Source organism: Jaculus jaculus, chromosome 1 (assembly GCF_020740685.1).
Source record: "Jaculus jaculus isolate mJacJac1 chromosome 1, mJacJac1.mat.Y.cur, whole genome shotgun sequence".
NCBI classification, from domain to species: Eukaryota; Metazoa; Chordata; class Mammalia; order Rodentia; family Dipodidae; genus Jaculus; species Jaculus jaculus.
The window spans coordinates 165,454,558-165,479,745 of NC_059102.1; the positions used below are offsets into that span (position 1 = coordinate 165,454,558).

General features: G+C 50.6%; 1 protein-coding gene across 4 annotated transcripts; it reads left to right on the forward strand.

Annotated features, from left to right (window-relative positions):
• Nucleotides 1-9,934: 9,934 nt before the first annotated feature.
• On the forward strand, nucleotides 9,935-25,187 carry Chrm1 (cholinergic receptor muscarinic 1). Of its 4 annotated transcripts, none has more exons than XM_045131371.1 (4): nucleotides 9,935-10,049; nucleotides 10,567-10,680; nucleotides 11,139-11,229; nucleotides 22,686-25,187. In XM_045131371.1, the coding sequence occupies exon 4, from the start codon at nucleotides 22,756-22,758 to the stop codon at nucleotides 24,136-24,138; it is 1,383 nt and encodes a 460-aa protein (XP_044987306.1). In that variant the 5' UTR covers nucleotides 9,935-10,049; nucleotides 10,567-10,680; nucleotides 11,139-11,229; nucleotides 22,686-22,755; the 3' UTR covers nucleotides 24,139-25,187. The 4 variants fall into 4 exon arrangements, with proteins under 4 accessions (XP_044987306.1, XP_044987299.1, XP_044987314.1 ...); XM_045131364.1 differs by having other exon boundaries at nucleotides 9,945-10,059; XM_045131379.1 differs by having other exon boundaries at nucleotides 9,961-9,979.
• Nucleotide 25,188: the final 1 nt, after the last annotated feature.

The window sequence follows — 25,188 nt, forward strand, 5'->3', positions numbered from 1 at the left end:
CTTTAGTTCCCAAATCTCCATCAGCTGGGAACCTAGCATTCATAACACCTAGTTTATGGGGACACCTGAATCAAACCACCACACTACCTCAAAAAAAAAAAAAAAAGTTTCTAAATGAATACAGATAGTAAAGTTTTTAAATAAATATAGATAGAAAAACAGATATTGTGAGGCTACTTCTCTTCCACAGGGTTCTACATGGACCCCAACTTGACTCAGTCAGATGACCCAATATGCTAGTGGATCCTTAAAGTCAGATCATCTTCCTCACTGGACCCAGCTTCTGTTGACCATCCCTCTACCTTTCTCCACCTTTTGTTCTCCTAATTCCAGAAAATTTGTGAGCCCTGGTGTGCCTGATAACTTCCCCAAGGTCATCTCTCCCCATCAAGCGCAGAAACCCATCGCTTCTAGACTCTCTTCCCTTTCCAGCATTGAACACAGTGCTGGGCACAGACTCCAGACTGTCCCTTAGGAAGGGGCTTCAGTTACCATTCTGGAGGAAACATGACACACTACAAACCTCCGTGTGGTTTTTACAGTAGTGACACTCTGGCTGTGGAGATGATTCAGTGAGTGAAGTGCTTGCCTCACAAGCACGAGGACTTGTAAATTGCCTGGCATGACAGCACACATACCTATAATTCCAGTGCCAGGGAGGCAGCCAGGGAATCTCTGGAGCCTATTGGCAGCTCGACTAGCCAAATCAGTGAGCTCTAGTTTCAACAAGAGACCCTATCTCAGTAAATAAGGCAGAACATGAAGGAGGTAGACACACAACTACACACATACAGACAAGCACACATGCACACACACCAAAACACATGCACATGCAAAAAAGTAATGATATTCTGGAGGTCTGTCCCCCATGCAGAGCAAAGGATCAAAGGACCCCCACAAAGAATGCTGAAGCTTGGGCTGGAGAGATGGCTTAGTGGTTAAGCGCTTGCCTGTGAAGCCTAAGGACCCCGGTTCGAGGCTCGGTTCCCCAGGTCCCACGTTAGCCAGATGCACAAGGGGGCGCACGCGTCTGGAGTTCGTTTGCAGAGGCTGGAAGCCCTGGCGCGCCCATTCTCTTTCTCCCTCTATCTGTCTTTCTCTCTGTGTCTGTCGCTCTCAAATAAATAAATAAATAATTAAAAAAAAAAAAAAGAATGCTGAAGCTGAGGTGGGGCTTATTATATTCAGGCACTTTATGGCAAGAAAGCTAGATCAGGGCTGGAGAGATGACTCAGTGATTAAGGTGCTGGCCTGCAAAGCCAAACGACCCAGGTTCCATTCCCCAGGACCTACATAAGCCAGATGCACAAGGTGGCACATGCATTTGGAATTCATTTGCAGTGGCTGGAGGCCCCAGTGTGCCCATTCTCTATCTGCCCCCCTCTCTCTCTCCCTCTCTCTCTTTAAATAAATAAAAACTTTTAAAAGAGCCAGGCGTGGTGGCACACGCCTTTAATCCCAGCACTTGGGAGGCAGAGGCAGGTGGATCGCTGTGAGTTTGAGGCCACCCTGAGGCTACATGGTCCAAGTCAGCCTGGGCTAGAGTGAGACCCTACCTCGACAAAAAAAATTTTTTTTAAAGAAAGCAAACTAGATCAGAAGAAACATGTGCTCAAGAGGAAAGTTCTTCACAGGTCTGAAGGAAAGACACATAGAGGAGGCTGGGCTGGGGAGAGAACTCAACAGGTAAAGTGCTTGCTTTGTGGGCCCATATAAGCATCAAGTGCAGTGGTGTGTGCTTGTAATCCCAGCACTGGAGAGACAGGAGGATTCCTGGAACTCACTGGCTAGCCAGCCCAGCCTAGTTAGTGAGCTTTGGGTCAATGAGAGACTGTCTCAAAAAAGAAATTGACAGGGGCTGGAGAGATGGCTTAGCAGTTAAGGCACTTGTTGGCAAAGCCTAAGGACCCAGGTTCAATTGCCCAGAACCCAGGTAAGCCAGATGCACATGGTGGTGTTTGCGTTTGGAGTTCATTAGCAGTGGCTGGAAGTGCGGGTGCGCCCATCCCTCCTCTTTCTCATAAATAAGTAAATAAAATATTTTTTTAAAAAAAGAAGTGGGGGGGAGGGAGGGAATTAACACGGGTTTTTTTTTAATAATCATGGAAAATGCTAATAAAAATTGAAAAAAAAAAAGTGGACAGGATGCCTGAGCTCTGACTTCCACAAACACAAATGCACTTGCATACTGAAAAGGACGTAGCAGGGACTGGAAAGATGGTTTAGCAGTTAAGGCACCTGCCTGCGAAGCCCAAGAACCCAGGTTCAACTCTCCAGAGCCCACATAAGCCAGATGCATTTAGCACACATGTCAGGAATTCATTTGCGGTGGCTTGAGGCCCTGGCGTGCCTATTTTCTCTCTCTCTCTCTCTCATAGGTAAATAAATGAAAAAGAATTTTTTTTTTTTTTTTTTTTTTTTTTTTTTTTTGGTTTTTCGAAGTAGGGTCTCACTCTGGCTCAGGCTCACGTGGAATTCGCCATGAAGTCTCAGGGTGGCCTCAAACTCTCGGTGATCCTCCTACCTCTGCCTCCCGAGTGCTGGGATTAGAAACTGCGCCACCACGCCCGGCTGAAAAATTTTTTTAAAAAAGGAAGTAGTAATAAAGAAGCCTGGGGCCACAGCAGACCCACATCCCACAAGCCCGACAAACACAGCTGTTCCCCACCTCTCTCCTGGCCTTGCCGCCATTTCTTGTTAGGAGGTCCCCCTGGGGAAAGAGCTTCCTCCCTTTCTTGATCAAGCCCTGAGGCTGAGACATGCCCAGCCTCCGTGCTCTGTGGAAAGAGAGGAGGCAAGAAAGACGGGGAAGGTAACTGCCCACCCCCAGGTCCACGCGCTGCCTTCCCTGTGGGCGGAGCACATCCCCTCCTGCTCAGGGGAGCACCAGGCTGCAGCAAACGCCCAGCACCCCGAGGGAGCAGCAGCCCCAGCTGCCCTGGCCCCTCCCCCTCCTCTGGTCCCGCCGGAGAGCTCCTTCGCTGAGGCCTTAACTCAATTGTGCAGGGCTAATCACCGCGTGTCGTAGAACTGAGCCGACAGGCCGCCTGCAGTCCTCTCGTCTCATCAATCCCCGCCCTGGCCAGGCCCTGGAGCTGACAGGAGGTGCCACAGGCGGCCCAGAAGGGGGGGGACCTTGGGGACAGGGTCCCAAGCCTTAGCAAAAAAGGCTGACTGCCCCACTGTCAGGGATGGGGAGCGTGGAGAGAAGAGAACAGGTAACGTAGGCGCATTGACATGAGGGGCAGGAACCTTCAGGATAAAGGCAAAGCAGTGCTTGGGAGACAGCTGACCTGGCGCTGTACCCACTTAGTTGTGTGAGCTTTTCTTCTCAGCACCTCAGTTTCCTCATTTACAAAACAGGGATCATGCACCAGGGCCGCAGCTCAGTCGGGAGTGCTCGCCATTATGCAGGAAGCCCTGGGTCGAATCCCCAGCACCACATTAAGACACATGAGGCATGGTTGCCTACAGTCCCAGCACTCACGCGGTAGAGGCAGGAGAATCAGAAAGTCCAAGGTCATCCTCAGGTACGTAGGGAGCAAGTTTTCCTTTTCGTTATATAATAGAACTGAAGAATGGGGGGGGGGGGTCGGGAAGGGAGCACCTTGGCTTAGGTTTCCTGCGCTGGTCCTTCTTAGGGATGGTGGAAAGAGTTCTCTACTAGTCAGGCTGCAAGCTGGGGACAAAATCTGCAAACTGCGAAGGGGTCAAGATAGCAGATTAAGTTATTCTAATTTTTCCTGACCTCATTTATCAGCAAGTTGGGGGGGGGGGTGGAAGGTCTATATCATGGGACTCTTGTGAATATTAAATGAGATTTCAGTGAAGAGTTTATGAATACAGTAGCCAGTGTGCGCTCAATAAAGAGCAGTCAGCCCCCAGCACGAAAAGGCGTGTTACTGTTTTGCTGCCTACGAAGGAAAATGGGCATGCCCCAGCCTCAAGCACTTGCGGCCACACAGCTGGACCGCGGTGGGACGCGGCGAGGTTAGTCAAGAGGAAAGTGTCACCGCCCGCCCCCTGCCACCCACGCGCTTGCTGAGCCTTGGCCGGGGTCTTGGGAGAAGTGGGGGAAGAAGCTGAGGCTGGGTCCTTCCCAGTCCCTGCTGTCCTGGGCTTAGAGTTTTAATCTCAGTTTTGGTGAGACTCAGGAACAGGACGTCCGTGGATTAGAGGAGAAAGTGCGAAGGACGGGATCAAAGGATGGAGAATTGGCCAGGGGACGCAGCAAACGGTACAGTTTTGAGAGCTTAAATGGCATATCTGGGCTCCCACCAAAATTCGCACCCCAACCTCCGCCAGATTCCTTTGCGGCAACTTCATATGAGAGCTGGACCTCAGCCAGGGTGTGTCTGTCCTGTGGGAAACCTTGGGGGAGCAGAGTCCACTGACCAAGTGAAGCTGAGTCAACCACAGAATGTCTAGCCTCCATAGTGCCCGGAAATGCCTGTTTCTTTGATCTGGACAGCGCATCTAGGGTTCGAGCCAACTCCAAAAGGTGAGCTCGAGGGTCAGGGATAGAGTGGTTAAGGGCGCCTTATGGGTACACAATGACTCCCTGGTGCCAGGTCTGAGATTACCCTTTTCACACCCTTTTGCCCAGATTCTGGTGCCAACCCAACTGCGCAGTGTGGGCCGCTGGACCACAGGACCAAACAGCGTTCTGCTCCACGTGGGTGCCAGGCAGCCCTGGGGGCACTTGAAGCCCCAAAACTGATCTTTCTTCAGAAAGACCTGGAGGTTTCCAGGCGGAGGATCAGGGTTGCTTCCCGACCATCTCCTAGCCCAGAAGCAGAGTGAGAAAGTGAAGTTCTCCTGGAAAGGAATCATGTGTGTCTACGTGGGCTCAACTTGGGGACCAGACTGAAAAATCTCCAGTTGCTATCCCAAGAAGTTGATTTTGTTGTGGCTGTGTTTGCCCGGGCACCCTTGCAGGGCCAAGCTCAAGCCACGGCCCCCACCTTGGATTGTAGTTCCTTCTTTTATTTTTTATTTTATTTTATTTTTTAATATTTTCATTTATTTGAAAGAGACAGAGAGAATGGGCACACAAGGGACTCCTGCCACTGCAAATGAACTCCAGACTCGTGCCGCTTTGTGCATCTGGCTTTAGATGGGTACTGGGAAATCGAACCGGGTATCAGGCTTTGCAAGCAAGCACCTTTAACTACTGAGCAATCTCCAGAACCTAGTTCCTCCTTTTAAGTCTAAGAAGTCTAAGATCATGATGGGCAAAGCTAAAAACCTGAAGCAATGGAGAGCTGCAAGGTGAGGGCGAAAAGGGGGTAAAGTTAGGGTGATTGGACCCTTGAAGGTGAAAAGTGAAGGAAAGTTTGCACTTGCTAAAAAAAATCAAAGGTTTTCTCTTGCCTAGTTACCCAGACCTGTTTTTTCACAAACAGCCAGGACCCCTTCTGGGAGGGAGGTCTTTCATAGGATTTAAACATTGTGGTTGATCAAGTTCAGCCCCCGAACTTGGTGTCAGGGATGACTTCTTCCTGAGACAGCCCCTAGCCCTAACCAATCAGCTGTCCCTCTGATTTACCTGAGCCAAAAGACAGCCCACCACTAAAACTTTATGAATACCTTTGCAAAGGGAAGACAGGCTGTCTGATCGCTTGGGAACTTCCGGCTGCGCAGCTGTGCCTGAGTTTGTCCCTGGGCAGGGAAACCCCAGGCCCAGCCCTTCTCTACCTGGGCTCCTTCATCCCTTCCAGCTCCCCACATGGCAGGAATTGCTGGAACTTTCTTTTCTCTTTTATTTCCATGCATTTTTCCAGGTCCCCCCTCTCCCACATGGGATCTCTAGCCACGTGGGTGCCTTTCCTTGGCTCTGTATTTCCCTCAATAAATGTAATAATTTAATAATTATCCTTTTCAGTCTTCCTTTTTTTATTCAATTCTTTAATTAAAAATTAGAAGCGAACCCAGGATTTGGGGTGCAAGGACTTTCCTGGGCCCTTAGCACCCCGTGACGAGGGGAGGGCACCTCCGTCTCCCTGGCTGGGTGAGACCACTAACCCTTTGCTGTCAGGCTTCATGGGCAGCTCTCCCCTGCGGCCCCTTGCTTCCACAAGCAGCACTGTGATGTGGAGAGTCACCTGCATTTGAGATTCTGCCCTGGATTCAAGGCAATGGTGAAAATTTAAATAGAGAGAGAGGAGCTAAGGAGTGCCGAACATGTAAACTCCCCTCACTGGAAGACTTCACGGCCCTGTGCACATGTACACACGCACACATACACGCACGCACGCCTTTGAAAACTATTAAGCCGCAAGTCCCTTCCATCCCCTGAAGCTGCAGCTTGCAGTTTCCCAGCCTCCACCTCCTGAGGGTGCAGTTTGTAAACCTACTTGTAAGGGGTTCTTAGGGTTCAGGGAAAAGTTCTTGAACTCCAAACCCTGGGTTTTCAAAAAAAAAGAATTGAAATAAACACACTGAGAAGCATGGATTTATAAACTATTACATTTATTTAGGGGAGTTCAAGGTAGTTATGAATCGCGGGAGGGGACTGGATACACCCAGGTGGCCTGAGAGCCCATGTGGGACACTACGCAAGGGCATGGAGATGAAATAGGGGTTTTCTCAGGGAAAAAAAAAAATTTCTTTTTTTGAGGTAAGGTCTCACTCTAGCCCAGACTGACCTGAAATTCACTATGTAGTTTCAGGGTGGCCATCAACTCACAGTGATCCTTCTACCACTCCCGGCTTCGGAGAAATTTTAAAAAATAAAATAAAATAAAATCTGGTCTGACTGCCAGAATGGGAGATGGGGATGGCCTTACTAGTTCTGGGACTGGGACTCCCCCAAGCCCAGAGATTCAGGCCTGGAAAGATGAGCAGCCCAGAATAAAAGAATAGAGGAGGCTCTGCTCCCTCAACAACAACAAAAAAAAAAAAAACTATTTGCAATCTTATTGTGGTGGGTCTTAGCCTCAGGCCTAGGTGAATTTGAGAGAGAGCTGACTGGTCAGGACTCAGCCCACCGGAGTAGGGGGATGAGAGAGAGCTGATTGGATGAGATGCTAAATTCCGTTCTGCATAAACAAGCGGTGTGGCATCTCTTTTGATTCCCTCTTTGGGCCCTCTCCTAACTGGGTACTTGAAAATAAAGCTACCTAATTCCCGTTCATTCTCAGCCTATAAAATGGGAACAATAGTGTTAAGAACTATGGTTTAATGAATACACTGTGCTTAGCAGCGCCTGGCAGTAGTAAGCGCTCAATGCCTATTATAAATAACAGCAATAGCTTTAATTTTTAGCAGCCGCAACTTTGCCACTTTTTAAAAAATGTTTTTGTTGTATCTTGAGAGATGGCTCGGTGGTTCAGGTGCTTGCCTGCAAAGGGTAAGGAGCTGGATTCGATTCCCCCAGTACCCGTGCCGCATGCACGGGTGTGGAGTTTGTTTGCAGCAGCTGGAGGGCCTGGCCCGCCCATTCTCTCTCTGCCTCTCTTTTTGCGTCTCACTCTGCTGGCAAATAAATAAATAAAATAGTTCTTTAAAAGTCAATGTTTCTATTTATTTGCAAGAAGAGAGAGAATGAGCGCCCAGGGCCTCTTGCTATTGTAAACGAACCCCAGATTCATGAGCCACTTTGCGCATCTGCTTTTACATGGGTACTGGGGAATTGAGCCCAAGTTGTCAAGCTTTGAAAGCATTTTTTTCTTTCTTTTCTTTTATTTTTTATTTTTTTGGTTTTTCGAGGTAGGGTCTCACTGTAACCCAGGCTGACCTGGAATTCACTAAGGAGTCTCAGGGTGGCCTTCAACTCACGCGATCCTCCTACCTCTGCCTCCCAAGGGCTGGGATTAAAGGCGTGCGCCACCACGCCCAGACAAGCAAGCATCTTACACCGCTTAAACCGCCCTCACTTTGCCACTTTTAACCTGTCCAAGTCCCACTAGGCGTCAAACAGTCCCATCAAGGGAGGTACCTGTACCCCAGTGTCACTGATTAAGCTGAGACCCAGACAGCAGCTCTAACTTGCCCATGTAAGGCAATGTGGAGCTGGATTCGAATTCAGAACAGGCTCGCATCTCCACCGTGAGGATTGAGACTGGGCCCAGCCACCGAATGGGGGCCAGGCTGCCAAAAATAGCAACCGGCAGGGGCCCAGACCCTGAATCCTGAGCCAGGCCCCTACCGCAGCTGAACAGAGAACTGAGAGCTGGGGAAGGGGGTGTCAGGCAGAGGCGGGGCCGGACCCCCACGTGCGCCGCCTGCAGCCGCTCAGTGAAGCCCTTTGTCGGGAGCAGTGGCGTTCGTGCCGCACTCGGCGGCTTAAAATAAAGACAATGTTCCCAGCCTCCCTGCGGCTAAATCGGGCGCGGGTGCGGGGGTGGCTAGCCAGCCGGGCGGGAGCGCTTCTCCGCGCGCTGCCTCTCCTCTCCCCTCCTGCCTCAGTTTCCAGGTCTGGTGATGGGGGTACCTGGCCGAGTCGCAACCCGGGAGCAAAAAAAAAAAAGTGATATAGTAAAGGTGATGGAGGCATGCGTCCCTCGGCCTCGGCGGATGCAAAGACTCGAGGAAGGCGCGTGGGTCCAGGGGGCCAACGCAGGAGGCGGCAGGGGGGAGCTGGACACAAAGTGTTTTTATTTCTAAAGGGACATGTGCAGAGGTGGTGGGAGAAAAGGGAGACCAAGGAGATGGGGGAGGGGACAAAGAGGGAGCCTGATTCAGACTCGGAAATGGATGTTGGGTGCGCAGGCCGAACACCCCCACGCTCAGCCACGTGTACGCGCACAAGTGCGAGCATCCCCGCCGCGCTCACAACCCGAAGCCGGGAAGCCAAACACAGCCCAGCAGGGGGCAGCCCGCCGCGGGCACAGGTGGGGTTCGGACCTCACCCTGACGGCTGAATGACCCTTGGGTGTTTGCTGGAATCACTGGCTTTGCAAAAACACAGGTGCCCCTACGTGTAACCACCACTTGTGCCCACCTTTGGCACCCTAAGACTGTTGGCCAAGCCTCAGGGACTTCTGTTTCTGCTCTCCCTGACTCCAGGCTCAGCGTTATGGAAGGAAGGCTTGGTGGGAAAGTAAAAGGGGAAGGGGGTGAGGAGGAGCCTCAAGTGGGCTCCAGATTCCAGAGCCCTGGACTTAAGAGTCTCAGAACCCGAAGGTTCTCAACAGTTGCCCCGCGGGTATTCGTCACACTTCAGCTTTCTCGCTCTCATCCACATAATGGGAATAATAACTCAGTACTTCCCACCTGCCACCCAGGGCTTCTGCACAGCCCATGGGGCACAGGACTACACAGCCCCAGCAGGCTGTCCTTACAACTCTCCTAAAAGCTCCTCCACGGTCAGCTCCCCAGGAGGTCTCCAGAGCGGTGCAGGGCCCAGGTCTCTATGACAAAGGGCCCCCCCGGGGTCTCTATCACTGAGGAAACTCAACACAGAAATCCAAGCCGGCCTGGGGAGGAGGGGTGGGAGGGAGGAGCGGCTGGTACTCCCCAGGTACACACCTGCGAGCCCAGAGTGGGAGTCGGGAGACAGAGCTTGACAAGCTGAGAGGAGAGCTGCCCGTCTGCCTGCCTGCCTGCCTGTCTGTCTGTCTGTCTTCCAGGGGGAAGCTGGGGGTGGAGCAGGCAGAGAGGTTGAGGCTGCCTCTCTTGTCAGAATTAGCAAATTCCACAGTTGGGCAATACTCAGACACACATCGAGTACAGACACACGCACATGCATCCCGGCTCCAGACTGTCAGGGTCACACCTGCCTTTACGCAGGCTGCACGGTGACATGAGTACAGAGGGACACACTCATGCTGAGCGCTCAACTGCATATGGAGTGAGCACACAGCCCCCGCCCCCGCCCCACTCATGCCCACAAGCCAGATACCCGTATGCCCTCACACTCAAGCTCTGCAGGCATTAGACAGACATTAGAGCGCACACCCCGGCTCTCGGGCGCGTCCACTCAGCCCCAGGGTGGGTGCGCAGCCCTCTGGGTCTGTTCCAAGTTGGAGCCTCTCACGTGAGCCCCAATGTGTCATTTCCAAACAGAAGGAATCCAGCTCCCTGGCAGCATGGAGGAAGAGCAGGGTGTATGGCTGGGTGGGTGGGCGCGTGGGCATGTGCAGGGGGAGGGCATGTGTGCGAAGGAAGCAGGCATGTGAATAACGGAGCATGTGTGTTGGGACATGGTGCACACGAAGTGGGGGCTCTCAGGTTGGGTGGGGGAAGGAGTCCAGGGAAACAGAGTGTGCCTTTGTGAGGGTGTGTGTGCGCCGCGAGTCTGTGCAGTGGGTGTGGGTGTTTGTCTCTCTGTATCCGCCTTCTCTCTCATCCTGCACTTTTAGCCTTCCTGGGCTCTCCTTCCTCATGTCCTACCTCCTCTCTCTTGGGGCTCCAAGTGGGTGCCCCGCTGGACGAGAGGGGCACACTCCAAGACCTAGTTCAACCCCAGATGCTGCCTGAGGTTTCCCTCCAGTTCCCCCTCCCTTCCTTTTCTCCCTTTACTCCCTCCCTCTCTTTCCCTTCCTCCCTCCCCCCCCCCCCACCAGGCTGGCGTGCCAGGGGGTGGGACATGCCAATCACTGGCTGTGCCTCTCCCGCTGCCAGCACAGGGCGCAGCTCCCCCCGGGAGCCAGGTGTTTGGGTCCCAAGAGACACCACCGGCCCGGGAGAGGCAGTGGAACTGAGGACCCCACAGACCCCTGTCCAGCCAGCCCCATGGTGAGTACATTTTGGAAGGTTTCTGAGGGTTTGTGCTGAGTTGGGTGTTGCAGCAGCAATGTCCTCAGGAGCGGGGCAGGGATCAGGATGAAATGGAAATGGAGATGGACCCCCCCTCCAAGAGGAGGCAGCCAGGGAGGGGTCTGGAGGTCAAGAGGGCTTTATAGCATTGGACACTGGTCCCTCTCCAGACGCCCTGTCTCCTGGTCTTCAGTGGATTCATCTGATGTTTTTGTGGGCTTCAGTGGCAAAGGAGACCGAGACCCCCCCCCCCTTGAGAAACTCGACCTGGAGCCCAGAAGTGATTCGGCTGCCATGGAGTAGACAGGGTCCCCAGCACCCCAACTGCCTAATGGGAAAGGCAGAGGCATGAGGCAGCCTTTGCCATCAGCAGCCTGTGGAAGCCTGTCCCCCTGTGGGGGACACCAGTCCCAGAACCTCCTTCTCTCCTCTCTCAGGGCATCCTGAATCCCATCACCCCCATCCACCTTCAGCCCCCCAAGATGGATTGAACCAGATGCTGGCCAGATGGACAAGTTGGACTCCAAGGTGGGTGTTGGGGCAGAAGCCAACAGGAGTCCAGGCAAAGAGCCCCAAGGCTCTTTGGGGACAAATAAGCACATGAACAGCCAACTACACCAGCCAAAGAATATGTCCCTGACATATGCAGGGACCCAGAGTGTCCCCCTGTGAGTTCAGTATCTCTGGTGTACACCAGGCAGATATCAGTCCCAGCTCAGGCGTCCACGGATGCTAATGAACACCTATGCCAGGTACCCGTCCCCACTCCCCAGTCTCCACAATGTGAAGATGACTTGGAACCAGGAGTTCTGATTCTTGCAGCTGCCAGGTCCCAGGTATGGGGAGAGGGCATTTATATCATGAAGACCCGTGCAGTTCAGGAGTTTAATGAAAAGCGGTTCACCTCTTTCCACAGTACCCACCTTCAGCTCCATGCAGATTTGCCCAGTGCCCGCTATTCCACTGGCCAGCTCAGTGAGCTGTCGGGGAGAGTTCTCTGCCCCTGACCATGATCACTGCTGAGATATGAGGGGGAGGATGGGAGCTATGAGAAGGGATGGGGCTATAGGAGTGACTCTTGGCTCCCCTAGGGGGCTATCGATCTGAAAACTGGACCTGAAGTGCAATGGGAAGCCTAAGATGTCAAGAAGGGGCTAGGTAGAAAGAGGAGGGTGCTCAATGAATAGAGGTGGCAGGGGAGGTATCTGATCAAATTACTGTATATTCATATGTTAAAATTCCCAATTTAAAATGGTCTTTTTTTTTAAGCAAGGTATGAGCAGGGCATGGTGGCGCACACCTTTAATCCCAGCACTTGGGAGGCAGAGGTAGGAGGATCTCTGAGTTCAAAGCCAGCCTGGAACTACAAAGGGAGACCCAGGTCAGCCTGGGCTAGTGTGAGACCCTCAAAATAAATAAATAAACAAATAAATAAATCAGGCATGGTGGCACATGCCTTTAATCCCAGCATTTGGGAGGCAGAGGTAAGAGGATCGCCGTGAGTAGTGAGTTCAAGGCCACCCTGAGTCTACATAGTGAATTCCAGATCAGCCTAGGCTAGAGCGAGACCCTACCTTGTAAAACCAAAAAAATAAAAGAAAGAAGAAAAAGAAAGGTATGGTGGAATATGCCTTTAGTCCTGGCACCCAGAAGGCCGAGGTGGGAAGATAGCTGTGAGTTCCTGGGGCTACAGAGGGAGTTCCAGGTCAGCTTGGCTAGAGGGAGACCCTGCCTCAAAAATGTTTTAAAGGGAGGGGACTAGGCAGAACCTTCTCATTGTACATATAAGGAGACTGAGGCTGAGAAAAGGGAATGGAACTGCTCATGGTCACAGAAGGGAGATTGAGAGGTATGGTTGGGACTTGGATGGAGCCCATTCTCCTCACCCTCAGCACAACACTGCACCACCACCTCCATGAGCAGATGACAGCAGAGGGAAGGGGAGGATGCAGCAAGCTCTGGAAGCAGAAGCTTGGGCTCCAGGCAGGCAGGGAAGAGGTGGGTGAATCGAGCTGGGTTTCTGCTCTGCTGCGATGCCATGGTGATGCCTAGGATGGGGGAGGGAGGGAGAGAGAAGAAAGGAAAATGGGAGGTAGTGCAAGGAGTGAGGCACTGAGGGCACGGAGGAAGGCATCTCTGATGCCCCACGGGTAGAGTAATGTCTAGGGTGCAGGCTGCTAATGGCTAGGCTTTTCATAGTCTTGCCAGAGACAGCCAACTAATTAAGGTCTGTCAGCACTGAGCATACCTGCCAGTGGTTCTAGGACTGGTGCTCAGCTCAGCAGCGTATTTACAAAGCATTTAACTGATAGCCTCTGCCCTCCATCAGGCTAGCAGGCACTCCCAATGGTGACTTCAGCCTGAAAATGAGATTTATTCCCTTTATTTACTCTTTTGTTTCTAAGGCCAGGTATCAGGTGTGGAAGTTCTGTGGACCTTTGATTGATCAAGAGCCACCTTCAGAGAAAAGTTTACCCAAGAATAGAAAGCTACGTAGGGAAGGCTGGTTTCTAGATTAAGGCCCCGGCAGAAAGGACCAGTCAAGAGTCTGGGCCAAGAGTGCCCTCCTCACTGTGCATGTAGGGTCCCAGGTGCTCAGCCCCACAGTCCTTCGGCATGCCACTTTCTTTCCAGCATTGTGTCTGCCTCAGCCAGCTTTTCTGACAGCCTTCTACCCCAGGATGACATGATGGCCTCATGCCTCCCTCTTCCCCCACCATGCCGTCATCCTCTGCCTCCCGTCCATACCCCTTGCCCAGGGATAAAGCTTAGGAAAATCTAGTGTTTAGGAATCCTCCTCACCCATCTCTTTTGCCTCCCCAGTTGGCTGTCTCCCTTCCCCCTTCCTCTCACCAGCCAGATCCCCAGCCCCTGGGGACTGGTCCAGGGCGCAGGCGGTCAACAGTCTGGCCTGCCTTGTGCTGGAGGCTCTGACCTCATCCTTAACTCTTTGATCCCAGGCTGAGTTACACACACACATGCATGCACATACATACACCATGACAGGCACCTTCCCACATCCATGCATGTCCTAGACTTCATTAGCTTCCTTACAACTGGATACTTAGAGCTTCCTTGGACCTTCTTCTTTTCGGGGGGGGGGAGGGGGAGTTGGATTGTTTTGTTTTGTTTGAGGCAGGATAACTCAGGCTAACCTGGAACTGATTGTGTAACCCAGGCTAGCCTTGAACTCATGGCAATCCTCCTACCTCAGCCTTCGGAGCACTGGGATTAAAGGCATGTGCCACCACACTTGGCTTCCTAATACCATTTTTACAGAGGAGGTTGCTCTGGGTTGTTTTTCGACTATGCTTTCATGCCAGGTAGGACCTCATCCAAGGGAGCAAAGGCCTGGCAGATAAGAAGAAATAGGAGCAGAAGGGCTAGATCCTGCTCTGAAGCTGATCTCAATCCTCGCAGGCTTATCTTTATCATTAAGGAGGACCCCCACTTACATATTCATATAGGTAGTCCACACATATTTGTTGAGCAACTACTACGTGCCAACCCCTAGTATAAAACAGTCAGTGACGCAGACAGAACCCTTCCCTGGCCTCTCAGAGCTGTGGCTGGGCCTTCCTCTTCCCCACGGTGATGCCAAGCATCACACGGATAGATGGCATGCACTTCAATATACAGGCCAGGTTCTAAGGGAAGACAGATGCCTCACTATTAAACTACCAAAGTAGGGTTTGGCCAAGCTAGTTGGGATAAGCAAAGGGACTGTTCAGATCCCCTAAGCCTATCCCTCAAGAGCAATTTACAGTAAGAGTCTTAGAGATTGGTCTCAGAGGCAGACCAATAGGGCCCAAATCCTGGTGGCCCTTAATGTCTTGAAACCTCCATTGCCTCTTTTTGCAAGTTGAAGTTAACAGAATCTATTTTGCAAGGAGTTGGGGTTTTTGTTTGGTTGGTTGGTTTTGGTTTTTTTTTTAGCATGGGTATTGGAGATTGAACCCAGGTCCTCATGCTTCCAAGGCACTTGACTGGCTGAGCTACCTCTCCAGCCCTTTGTAAGGAGTATAACAAGTAAATTACATCATGCATATAATGCAGAGAGCCGTGTTTGTCATACTCAAGCAGTCAGTGAATATCAGTTGTTATGATAGTATTAGTAATATTATTTAAGGGTCCCAGCAGCCTTCATTGAACGGATATAGCCCTCAGCAGAAGAATCCCTTCTTGACACTGTCCTGCACCCTAAACATGACACAATCCAAGATGAGTGACACCCCATTTCCACAAAGCTATGATGTGCCCTCACCATTTCCTAGTCTCACTCAGCAATGCACACACCCTCACATAAAAACACTCATGCCGGAAGTGTGTCTTCAGCCCACATAAGGGTTCTTAGTCAAGGTAGTGACTTGCCCAAGGTCATACAGTGTGAGACAAGAGCTTGAAACCAAGGACCGCCTGGAAGAATCTTTTCCTGACCCCTGTAATCACCATTGCCCAGCTATTCTATGTCCATTCATTCTCTCACAGAATGTGCTCTGCAAATGCAATTTCAAGTCCCCCTCTTAACCAGAGAGCTAATCCTGATCCCTTCTTTGAAGAAGCTCTGGAGCCAGCACTGAGCACCAGCACCCTATCAGGTAGCAGATGGCTGCAGAGGCAGGAGGATAATTCCAGATCAGCCTAGGCTACACAGTGAGTTCAAGGCCAACCTGGGCTACATAACAAAATAAATAAATAAATAACTGAGTGTGATAATACAAGCCTGTAACCTCTTCTGTCTGAGAGGCTAAAGCTGGAGGATAACAAGTTCAACACCTGTCTGGGCTACAGAGTAAGTTCAAGGCCAGCCTTAGCAATTTAATGAGATCCTACCCCAAAATAAAAAGTAGGGTTGGAGAGATGGCTCAGCAGTTAAGGCATTTGCCTGCAAAGCCTAAGGACCCAAGTTTGATTCCCCAGTACCCAGATAAAGCCAGATGCACAAGGTGAAGCATATATCTAGAGTTCATTTGCAGTGGCTAGAGGCCCTGATGTGCCCATTGTCATTCTCTCTATCTAATAAATAAATAAATAAATATTTTTTTAAGTAAAAGTAAAAGGAGGGCTTAGGGCTGTGGCTCAGTAGTAGTCTGCCTAGCATGCTCAAGGGCCAGGGCTAGAACCCCAGAACCACATGAAAAAGACGGAAAATGAGTTAAGGAAACTTGTCCAAAGTCACAGAGCAGGGACCAGAGGAGGTCTCCAGGAACGCTGTGAGCTCCTCTTTCTTTGTTCAGGTGAGGACTTAGAGATTGAGGGACCCCTGGTTTGACTGCACAGGAAAGGCAGAGTCTTGGCCATCTGTTTTGTGGGGGGAGGGGAGCTACATTATAAGAACAGAAGGTCCAGGGATAATAAGACTTAACTGTAGGTCCCTAGAACCTCTACCCTTTCTTCTTCACCCCAGGCATTCTCAAAGGGAGACTTTAGCCTATACACTTCGTAGGGCTTTTTTTCAGAGGGGGGAAACAGAACAATTGGCCAGTGAAGCACTGGAGTCAGCAGGCCAGTTGGGGTCAGGTGGAGCCAGAATCCCAATGCCACTACTCCCTTTGGGACCATGAGAAAACCTCAGTGTCCTCACCTATAGAGTTAAGAAGAACCTTCTCCCTATTAAAGTGCCCTGCACATGGAAGGAAATAACACACATCAAGTGCCTAGCATGTCAAGGATATTAAGCTGGCGGTTAGCAATATGACCATTCAAATGGGAGAGCTGGGCTGGAGAGATGGCCTAGTGGCTACTCCCCAGGATCCACGTGAGCCAGATGTACCAGGTGCTGCATGAATCTGGAGTTCGTTTGCAAGGGCTAGAGGCCTAGGTATAAGGATTGATGTGAGTTCCAGGCCAACCTGAGACTATATAGTGAATTCCAGATCAGCCCAGCTAGAGTGAGAACCTACCTGGGAGGTGGAGAACAAGGGGAGTCAAGTGAGGCAGAATTTAAGAGCAAGGTCACAGGAGCTGGGAATTCAAGCTGAAGCATGTGCTTAGCTGACATGCATGGGATCCTGCCTTGCAGCTTCAGCTCTGCAGAAAAAGAATCAAAAGGAGGGTGTCACAAGAGAAACATACCAACCCAGAGAAATAATAACTTTTACTGGTGTCCTTATTTTTCTTTTGTTTAAATATTTATCTATCTATTTATTTATTTATTTGAGGGGGACAGAGCTGGCATGCCAGGGCTTGCTGCCTCTGCAAACGAGCTCCAGACACATGCACCACTTCGTGCATCTGGCTTTATGTGTGTAATGGAAAATCTAACCCATGCCATCAGTCTTTGCAAGCCAGTACCTTTTACTTCTGAGCTATCCCTCCATCCCCTTTGTTTTTATTTTTGAGACAGTGTGTCATATAACCCAGGCTGGCCTTGAATTTCTGATCCTCCTACTTCAACCTTCTGAATGCTGGAATTATAGGTGTGTACCACAACACCCAGTTAATATGTTTGAGGGTTTTTTTGCTTTGTTAGTTTGGTTTTCCTTTTTGCTTTTGTTTTTGCAAATTAAGCAGGATTTTATTTTAGAAAAGAAACATGCCTGTAATCCTATATTTGAGAGGTTGAGGCAGGAGACCTGAGTTTAAGATCAGCCTGGGCTACATAGCAAAATCCTGTGTCAAAAATAAAAAAGAAAAAAAAAAAATCAAATAACAAACTACAACAAGTTATCTGTCTCTTTTTAGAAATAAAGTTCCATGGAAACCACAGCCAGGTTTAGGGTGAAGCAAGTGAAACAGGGCTGCACAAGTGCAAGACTGGATCTTGTCTTGGAAATTTTGTTTATTATGGATTTTTCTGCCTTAATTTCTATCCTTTTATATTACATTAAGAGAGTTTCTTGCTAGGCATGGTGGCATATGCCTTTAATGGCAGCACTCAGGAGGCAGAGGTAGAGGGCACCCTGAGACTACATAGTGAATCCCAGGTCAGTCTGGGCTAGAGCAAGACCCTACCTCAAAAAACAAAATAAATAAAATATTAATTTATTGATTACTGAGTTTTGGACATCCCTTAAATCTTATACCCAAAGTGTGCAGCACCCTCATCCTAAATCTAGAGTAGTGTAAGAAGCCAAGGTTTGCTGCCTGTATTATACCCAAGCAGACAGAGCCCCTGGAGCTGGGAGGGCACAGCTTCTCCTGCCAGCTAGCTCTTCTGGGATGGCTCTGCCCTTCCAAGTCTTTACCCAGAACTCATGCTTCAATGTAACTGAAGATAAGGCATGGAGGACAGCAGACAGTCTAGAAGCAAGGAGACCTCGGGGAAGATGATGCCTTCTACCCCCTGCTCTCTAGGATTGCTACTCCCTTTTATGCAGTGAGTATCAAACAGCCCTGATTCAGGAAACACACACACACACACAAAGGGACAAGGTTGTTCAAGGTAAATTACCAAGGCAGTGTCCACCAACAGCGTCAGGGAGAAACCCCAGCCTAATCACAGTGCCTAACTTCAGTAAGAAGGGATGCAGCAGGGGCTGAGGAGACGGCTCAGTCAAGTTGCACTTGCCATGCAAACAGTTCAGATCCTCGGCACCCATATAAATGCTGCACCAGTCTAGTGACCCTCCCCCCCTGAAGCCCCAGCACTTGCTGGAGAGGCAGGGACAGGGATATCTAGAGCAGGCTGACTAGCTAGATGATAGCAGAACCTGCAAGATCTGGGTTCAAGTGAGAGACCCTGTCTCAGTAAAAAATAAGTAAATAAGTGAATAAAATAAAATAAAATAAAAAACAGGTGACAAGCAGCCAGAGGATCGCTGTGAGTTCAAGGCCAGCCTAAGACTACAGAGTGAGTTCCAGGTCAGCCTGGGCTAGAGCAAGATCCTACTGGGGAAAAAAAAATGTGTGGCAAATAATCAAGGAAGTCACCTGATATCATTCTCAGGTCTCTACAATGTACATACACACACACACAATGAAAATATATACACAGAAACATACACTACACACACATGCACATGCAATATTAAATAAAACATAACTTTAAGAGCCAGACGTGGTGGCACATGCCTTTAATCCCAACACTCTGGAGGCAGAGGTAGGAGGATCGCCATGAGTTTGAGTCCACCGTGAGAATACACAATGAATTCCAGGTCAGCTTGAGCTAAGATGAGACCCCACCTCGAAAAACCAAAAAGAAAAAAAAGAAGAGGTGAGGGACTGGGCAGATGCCTCGTGGTTAAAGGCACTTGCTTGCAAGCCTGCCATTCTGAATTCAAGTTTGATCTTCCTCAGTGCCCAGGCATCTGTAATCCCAATGTGCCTCAGGCAATGAAAGGGAGGCTGAGCCAAGAGAATCCGGAAGCTTGCAAGCAGCAAGAGAAACCCAGTCACCAGCGGGTGAAAGGAGAGGAGAAATACCCCAAGGATGTCCTCTGTCATTCACATACACTCCATGGCAAGTGCATGCCCATACACACATATCATGCACACATACACACACAAATGAATAATAAAAAAGAGTGTGACTACTTACACAAGACCATCATAAGAGGAAGAAAAGACCATGACATCAAAATAAAAGAGAGACTGATTGAGATGGGGAGGGGACATGATGGAGAATGGAATTTCAAAGGGTAAAGTGTCGGCGGGGGGGGGGGGGTATTACCATGGGATACTTTTTATAATCATGGAAAATGTTAATAAAAATTGAGAAAAAAAAAAAACAAGAGTGTTAAAAAATATAATAAATAAATAAAAAACAGTGTGACAGGGCTGGAGGAATCACTTGGCAGTTAAGACACTTGCCTGTGAAGACTAAGGACCCAGGTTCGATTCTCTAGGTCCCACATAAACCAGGTGCATATGGTGGTACATGCATCTGGAGTTCGTTTGCAGTGGTTAGAGGCCCTGGAGTGCCCATTCTCACTCTCTCTCTCTCTCTCTCTCTCTCCCTCTCCCTCCCTTCTTCCCTCTCCATCTCAAATAAATAAAAAAAAAAGTGTGAAAAAACTCAGTAACCAGGATAAATTATATTCTACTAGGTGTGGTGGCTCATGTCTCTAATCCTAGCACTTGGGCAGCTGGGGCAGAAGGTTCATCATGATTTCAAGGCTAGCCTGGGTTACATAGTGAGCTCAAGATCAGCTTGACTGGATGCATATAGTGAGACCCTGTCTCAAACAAACAAAAAAGTATAAACCAAGCTGTGTGTGGTGGCGCACGCCATTAATCCCAGCACTCAGGAGGCAGAGATAGGAGGATTGCTGTGAGTTCGAGGCCAGTCTGGGCTATTGAGTTCCAGGCCAGCCTATGATAGAGACCCTACCTCAAAAGCACTCCCCCACAAAAAAAACAGTAAGTAAAAACAACAAAAAACCAACAACACTGTACTGAAATAGAATTTATACCCTTTTTTTTTTTTTTTCCAAGGTAGGGTCTCACTCTAGCCCAGGCTGGCTTGGAATTCAACCCCACACCCAGCTTTTAGGTTGTTGTTTTCTTTTTTTTTTTTTTTTACATTTTATTTATTTATTTGAAAGAGCAAGAGAGAGAGAGAGAGCACATTTGGGCATACCACGGCTTTTTGCCATAGCAAACAGGCTCCAGTGTATGCTCCACTTTGTGCATCTGGATTTACATGGGCACTGGAGAACTGAAATTGGGCCAGTAGGCTTTGCAAGCAAATGCCTTTAACCACTGAGCCAGCCCCACATCTAGCTTTGAAATCTGAGTGTTTTTATTTTTATTAGTTTATTTGTGTGCATATATAAACACATGCCAAGCATGCACCATTTTGTGCATCTTTATGTGGGTGTTATCGAACCCAGGCCAACAGGCTTTGCAAGTAAGTGCCTTTAACTGTTGAGCCATCTCCCCAACCCACATAAGGGCTATGTTACACATGCTCTCTAAAATATGCAAATTGAGGGCTGGAGAGATGGCTTAGCGGTTAAGTGCTTGCCTGTGAAGCCTAAGGACCCCGGTTCGAGGCTCGACTCCCCAGGACCCACGTTAGCCAGATGCACAAGGGGGCACATGTGTCTGGAGTTCGTTTGCAGTGGCTGGAGGCCCTGGCGTGCCCATTCTCTCTCACTCTTTCTCTCTTCCTGCCTCTTTCTCTGTCTGTCACTTTCAAATAAATAAATAAACATAAAACAAAAAAAAATTTTTTTTAAAGATAAAAAAATAAATAAATAAATAAAATATGCAAATTGACCCGACATGCCAGCACGCAGTGACTGCCACAGTGCTGCCCTGATCAATCATGCTGAGAGAGCTGCTCTCAGACACTGACAGTCTAGTCCACCAAGGACCAGCAAATGCCCTCAGCCACACAAGCTCCAGGCCAAATACAACCAGCCACATAACCATCTATACCCTCGACCACAGGCACCACACAAAGCCCCCAAGGAACACCAAGTTAATGGGTCCTTATCCAACATGTCTACCTTGGCTCTTTCCAAAAATACAACCCTAAAGGCCACAGTTGTGGTTTAGAAGGACCCACAATTTCTATATATATATACATAATTTTATTTATTTGAGAGAGCGAGAGAATAGACATGCCAGGGCCTCCAGCCACTGCACTCAAACTCCAGATGCATGTGCCCCCTTGTGCATCTGGTTTATGTGGATCCTAGAGAGTTGAACCAGGATCCTTTAGCTTTGCAGGCAAACGCCTTAACTGCTAAGCCATCTCTCCAGCACAAGCCACAATTTCTTAACTGTATACATTGATGTCTGAGGCCCAGAACAGGAAGGGACCCACCAAACCACATAGCAGTGGGATCATGGCTGAGAGAACCCTCAATCTTCAGTTTGGCTTGCCTTGACTGTGGATGCTCCTGGCTCCTCAGGAGGTTGCTATCCTGGCCTTTCTCTTGACATAGCCTTAGTGCCCAAGCCAGACTCCAGGTCCCCAAAAAGTCTGGGGGTTCTTCTCATTCCTCATGTTACACTTTCCCCCACACTCAGCTGGATCCCAGGAGCAGAGCAGGGAGAGGGAGGGGAGCCTCCCACATCCCATCTGAGACCAGACCCCACACACACCCAACTGAGACTTGAGTCTCTTGTTCCTGTTGTCTGCCTCACAGACATAAATGCACATGCACGCCTCCAAAATATCCCATCCTTTCTCCCGTCTCTCTAGGGTTTTGCTTGTTTTTGTTCTGGGTTTTGGATTTTTCAAGGCAGGGTCTCACTGTAGCCCAGGTTAACCCGCAACTCACTCTGTACTCTCAGGCTGGCCTTGAACTCACGGAGATCCTCCTACCTCTGCCTCCAAAGAGCTGGGATTAAAGGCGTGCACCACCACCTCTGGCTTGTTTTGTTTTCAGAGTTTCAAATTGGCTGTTTTGGGATTCCAGGCGTGTACCACCATGCCCGGGCCCCTTCTCTTCTCTGGAGCCTTGTTCCTTCTTGTCCTGTTCACTCCTTATTTAATGGAAGGATCCAAATGGAATATCCCATATTCAGTGAGAGCTGAGAAGGGGTTCTAGTCCTGCTCACCATCTTTTGTCACTCTAGGCAGGGCATGCAGCTGCTCAGTCACCATGGTCCCCAGTGAGATGGAGAGAATAAAGACCTTCTTCCTAGAATTAGAAAATTCAATTAGGCGCTTAGCCCTGTGTCTGGCTTGTAGCAACTACCCAATAAGTGAAGGCTTTAATAATGTTGAGTGAAATGCTTTGAAAATTTGGCAGGACTGTATACCAAGTAAGTTTCCTAACTCCTGCCACAGGAGGTTAAGCAAGACAAGAATTAGTGGCAATTTCCCAATGAGATAATTGAAGCACAGAGGCTGACTGGTAAAGCTGAAATGAAGACTCGGATCCCTGGATTTCAAAGTCATCCCAGGCTGCTTGTCAGGCTAGCAAGTACATTGTACATCACTACGGCCGCGTGTGGTGGGTATCAGTGTGGGAGGGTGGTACTGTCTGGCTTGGAACTCTGACAGGGTAAGGGCTGTGTTCTTGTCACCTTCCACTTAGAACTACCAGAAATGTCCAGTAGCCACATTTCATGTCCTCTGTTTTCAGGTGATGCTCCTCCTCTGAGGAAATCCTGTGACTGGAGAGAGGGACAGCCCCCTCATCTCACCAGACCACCATGAACACCTCAGCCCCACCTGCTGTCAGCCCCAACATCACAGTCTTGGCGCCAGGCAAGGGTCCCTGGCAAGTGGCCTTCATCGGGATCACCACAGGCCTCCTGTCTCTGGCCACAGTGACAGGCAACCTTCTGGTACTCATTTCCTTCAAGGTCAATACGGAGCTCAAGACCGTCAATAACTACTTCCTGCTGAGCCTGGCCTGTGCCGACCTCATCATTGGCACCTTCTCCATGAACCTCTATACCACGTACCTGCTCATGGGCCATTGGGCTCTGGGTACACTGGCCTGTGACCTCTGGCTGGCCCTGGACTATGTGGCCAGCAATGCGTCCGTCATGAATCTGCTGCTTATCAGCTTTGACCGCTACTTTTCTGTGACCCGGCCCCTGAGTTACCGTGCCAAGCGCACACCCCGCAGGGCTGCTCTCATGATCGGCTCTGCCTGGCTGGTCTCCTTCATCCTCTGGGCCCCGGCCATCCTCTTCTGGCAGTACCTAGTCGGGGAGCGGACAGTGCTGGCCGGGCAGTGCTACATCCAGTTCCTCTCCCAGCCCATCATCACCTTTGGCACAGCCATGGCAGCCTTCTACCTCCCTGTCACAGTCATGTGTACACTCTACTGGCGCATCTACCGGGAGACAGAGAACCGAGCCCGGGAGCTGGCAGCCCTACAGGGCTCCGAGACACCAGGCAAAGGGGGCGGCAGCAGCAGCAGCTCAGAAAGGTCGCAGCCGGGTGCTGAGGGCTCACCAGAGACGCCCCCCGGCCGCTGCTGCCGCTGCTGCCGCGCTCCCAGGCTCCTGCAGGCCTACAGCTGGAAGGAGGAAGAGGAGGAGGATGAAGGTTCCATGGAGTCCCTCACATCCTCTGAGGGAGAGGAGCCTGGCTCCGAGGTGGTGATCAAGATGCCCATGGTGGACCCTGAAGCTCAGGCCCCGGCCAAGCAGCCACCCAAGAGCTCTCCAAATACAGTCAAGAGGCCCACCAAGAAAGGGCGTGACCGAGCTGGCAAAGGCCAAAAGCCCCGCGGGAAGGAACAGCTGGCCAAGCGAAAGACCTTCTCGCTGGTCAAGGAGAAGAAGGCGGCTCGGACCCTGAGTGCCATCCTCCTGGCCTTCATCCTCACGTGGACGCCATACAACATCATGGTGCTGGTGTCCACCTTCTGCAAGGACTGTGTTCCGGAGACCCTGTGGGAGCTGGGCTACTGGCTGTGCTACGTCAACAGCACCATCAACCCCATGTGCTACGCACTCTGCAACAAAGCCTTCCGGGACACCTTCCGCCTGCTGTTGCTCTGCCGCTGGGACAAGAGACGCTGGCGCAAGATCCCCAAGCGCCCTGGCTCTGTGCACCGCACCCCTTCCCGCCAATGCTGATGGGGCCCCCCACTCCTGCATCCTTCCACCCCAGCCCCAGGAAGAGGCCAGTGGAAAGCGCGGAAGGGCTATGTCTCAGCCCCAGGGCCCTGCTCAGGCCTCTCCCTGGCTTCCCAAGGCCCCAGGGTCACCTTCCTGGACAGCCCAGAAAGGAGATCCTGCCAGCTTCCCAAACTGGGAGTGAAACCTGGGGAACTGGTTTTTCTGTTCCCTGCTGTGTGGGAATGGGCTATTCACCAGGAAGAAAGCCCAGGAGGAGGATCCGGGCTTTGGGATCCTTGTTTGCGTTTAGGCAGGAAGTCAGGAGCCAGCAGGGCGGGCCAGGAGTTTAACTGGGCAAGCGGCATCTCTGGCCAAGCAAGGGCCCCGACTGCACTGGGAGATGGCGCCCCCTTGGCCTATAGCAAGGAATTGACACCAAAAACAGAAAAGCTTAGGCAGGCGAGGGTGATCCCTAGCTGGAGAATCCCTCCCTGCATAGGCAGAGCCCACCCAGCTAGGCTCTAATCAAACTCTCCAGGATTGTCTAGCCTCCTTACAGATGTCCCCAGATCACCTGTGGGTCACCATGTGGGTCACCTCCAAGGCAACTGTTCAACTATCAGCAAGATAGGGAAACCAGAGGGGATCAACTTGGCTAGTCACACATCAGATGGCAAGGCAGCAGCAGGACCAGATGCCAGGTGTCCTAGCTATCCCTGGAGGAGGAAGGGATAAGGTGGGATTAGGTGCCTGCTATCCAGCCCCACGCCCATCCTCCCCTCTCCCTACCCCAAAGTAGCCTCATTCCCTCCCTCCTGGCTCACAGCCACCACCCGGATGGATCTGCTCTGGGCAGATCCAGCCAGGCTTCTTGCATGCTGCCTGCTTCCAGCCTTGCCCCACACACCAGCCAGCAGGTTTATCTTCTGTGAACTCCCCAATCCAACCCATGCATGGCCTCCCAGCCACCCTGATTTTCAGGCCCATCCTGGCCCCAAATGTTTCTTCCTTCCATCCTCAGCTTGTGCTGAGTTTGTGAATAAAACCACATAACCAGCGAGCATTAAG

Coding starts and splice junctions, on each gene's coding strand:
- Chrm1 (XM_045131371.1), top strand. CDS start 22,756: ATGAACACCTCAGCCCCACCTGCTGTCAGCCCCAACATCACAGTCTTG.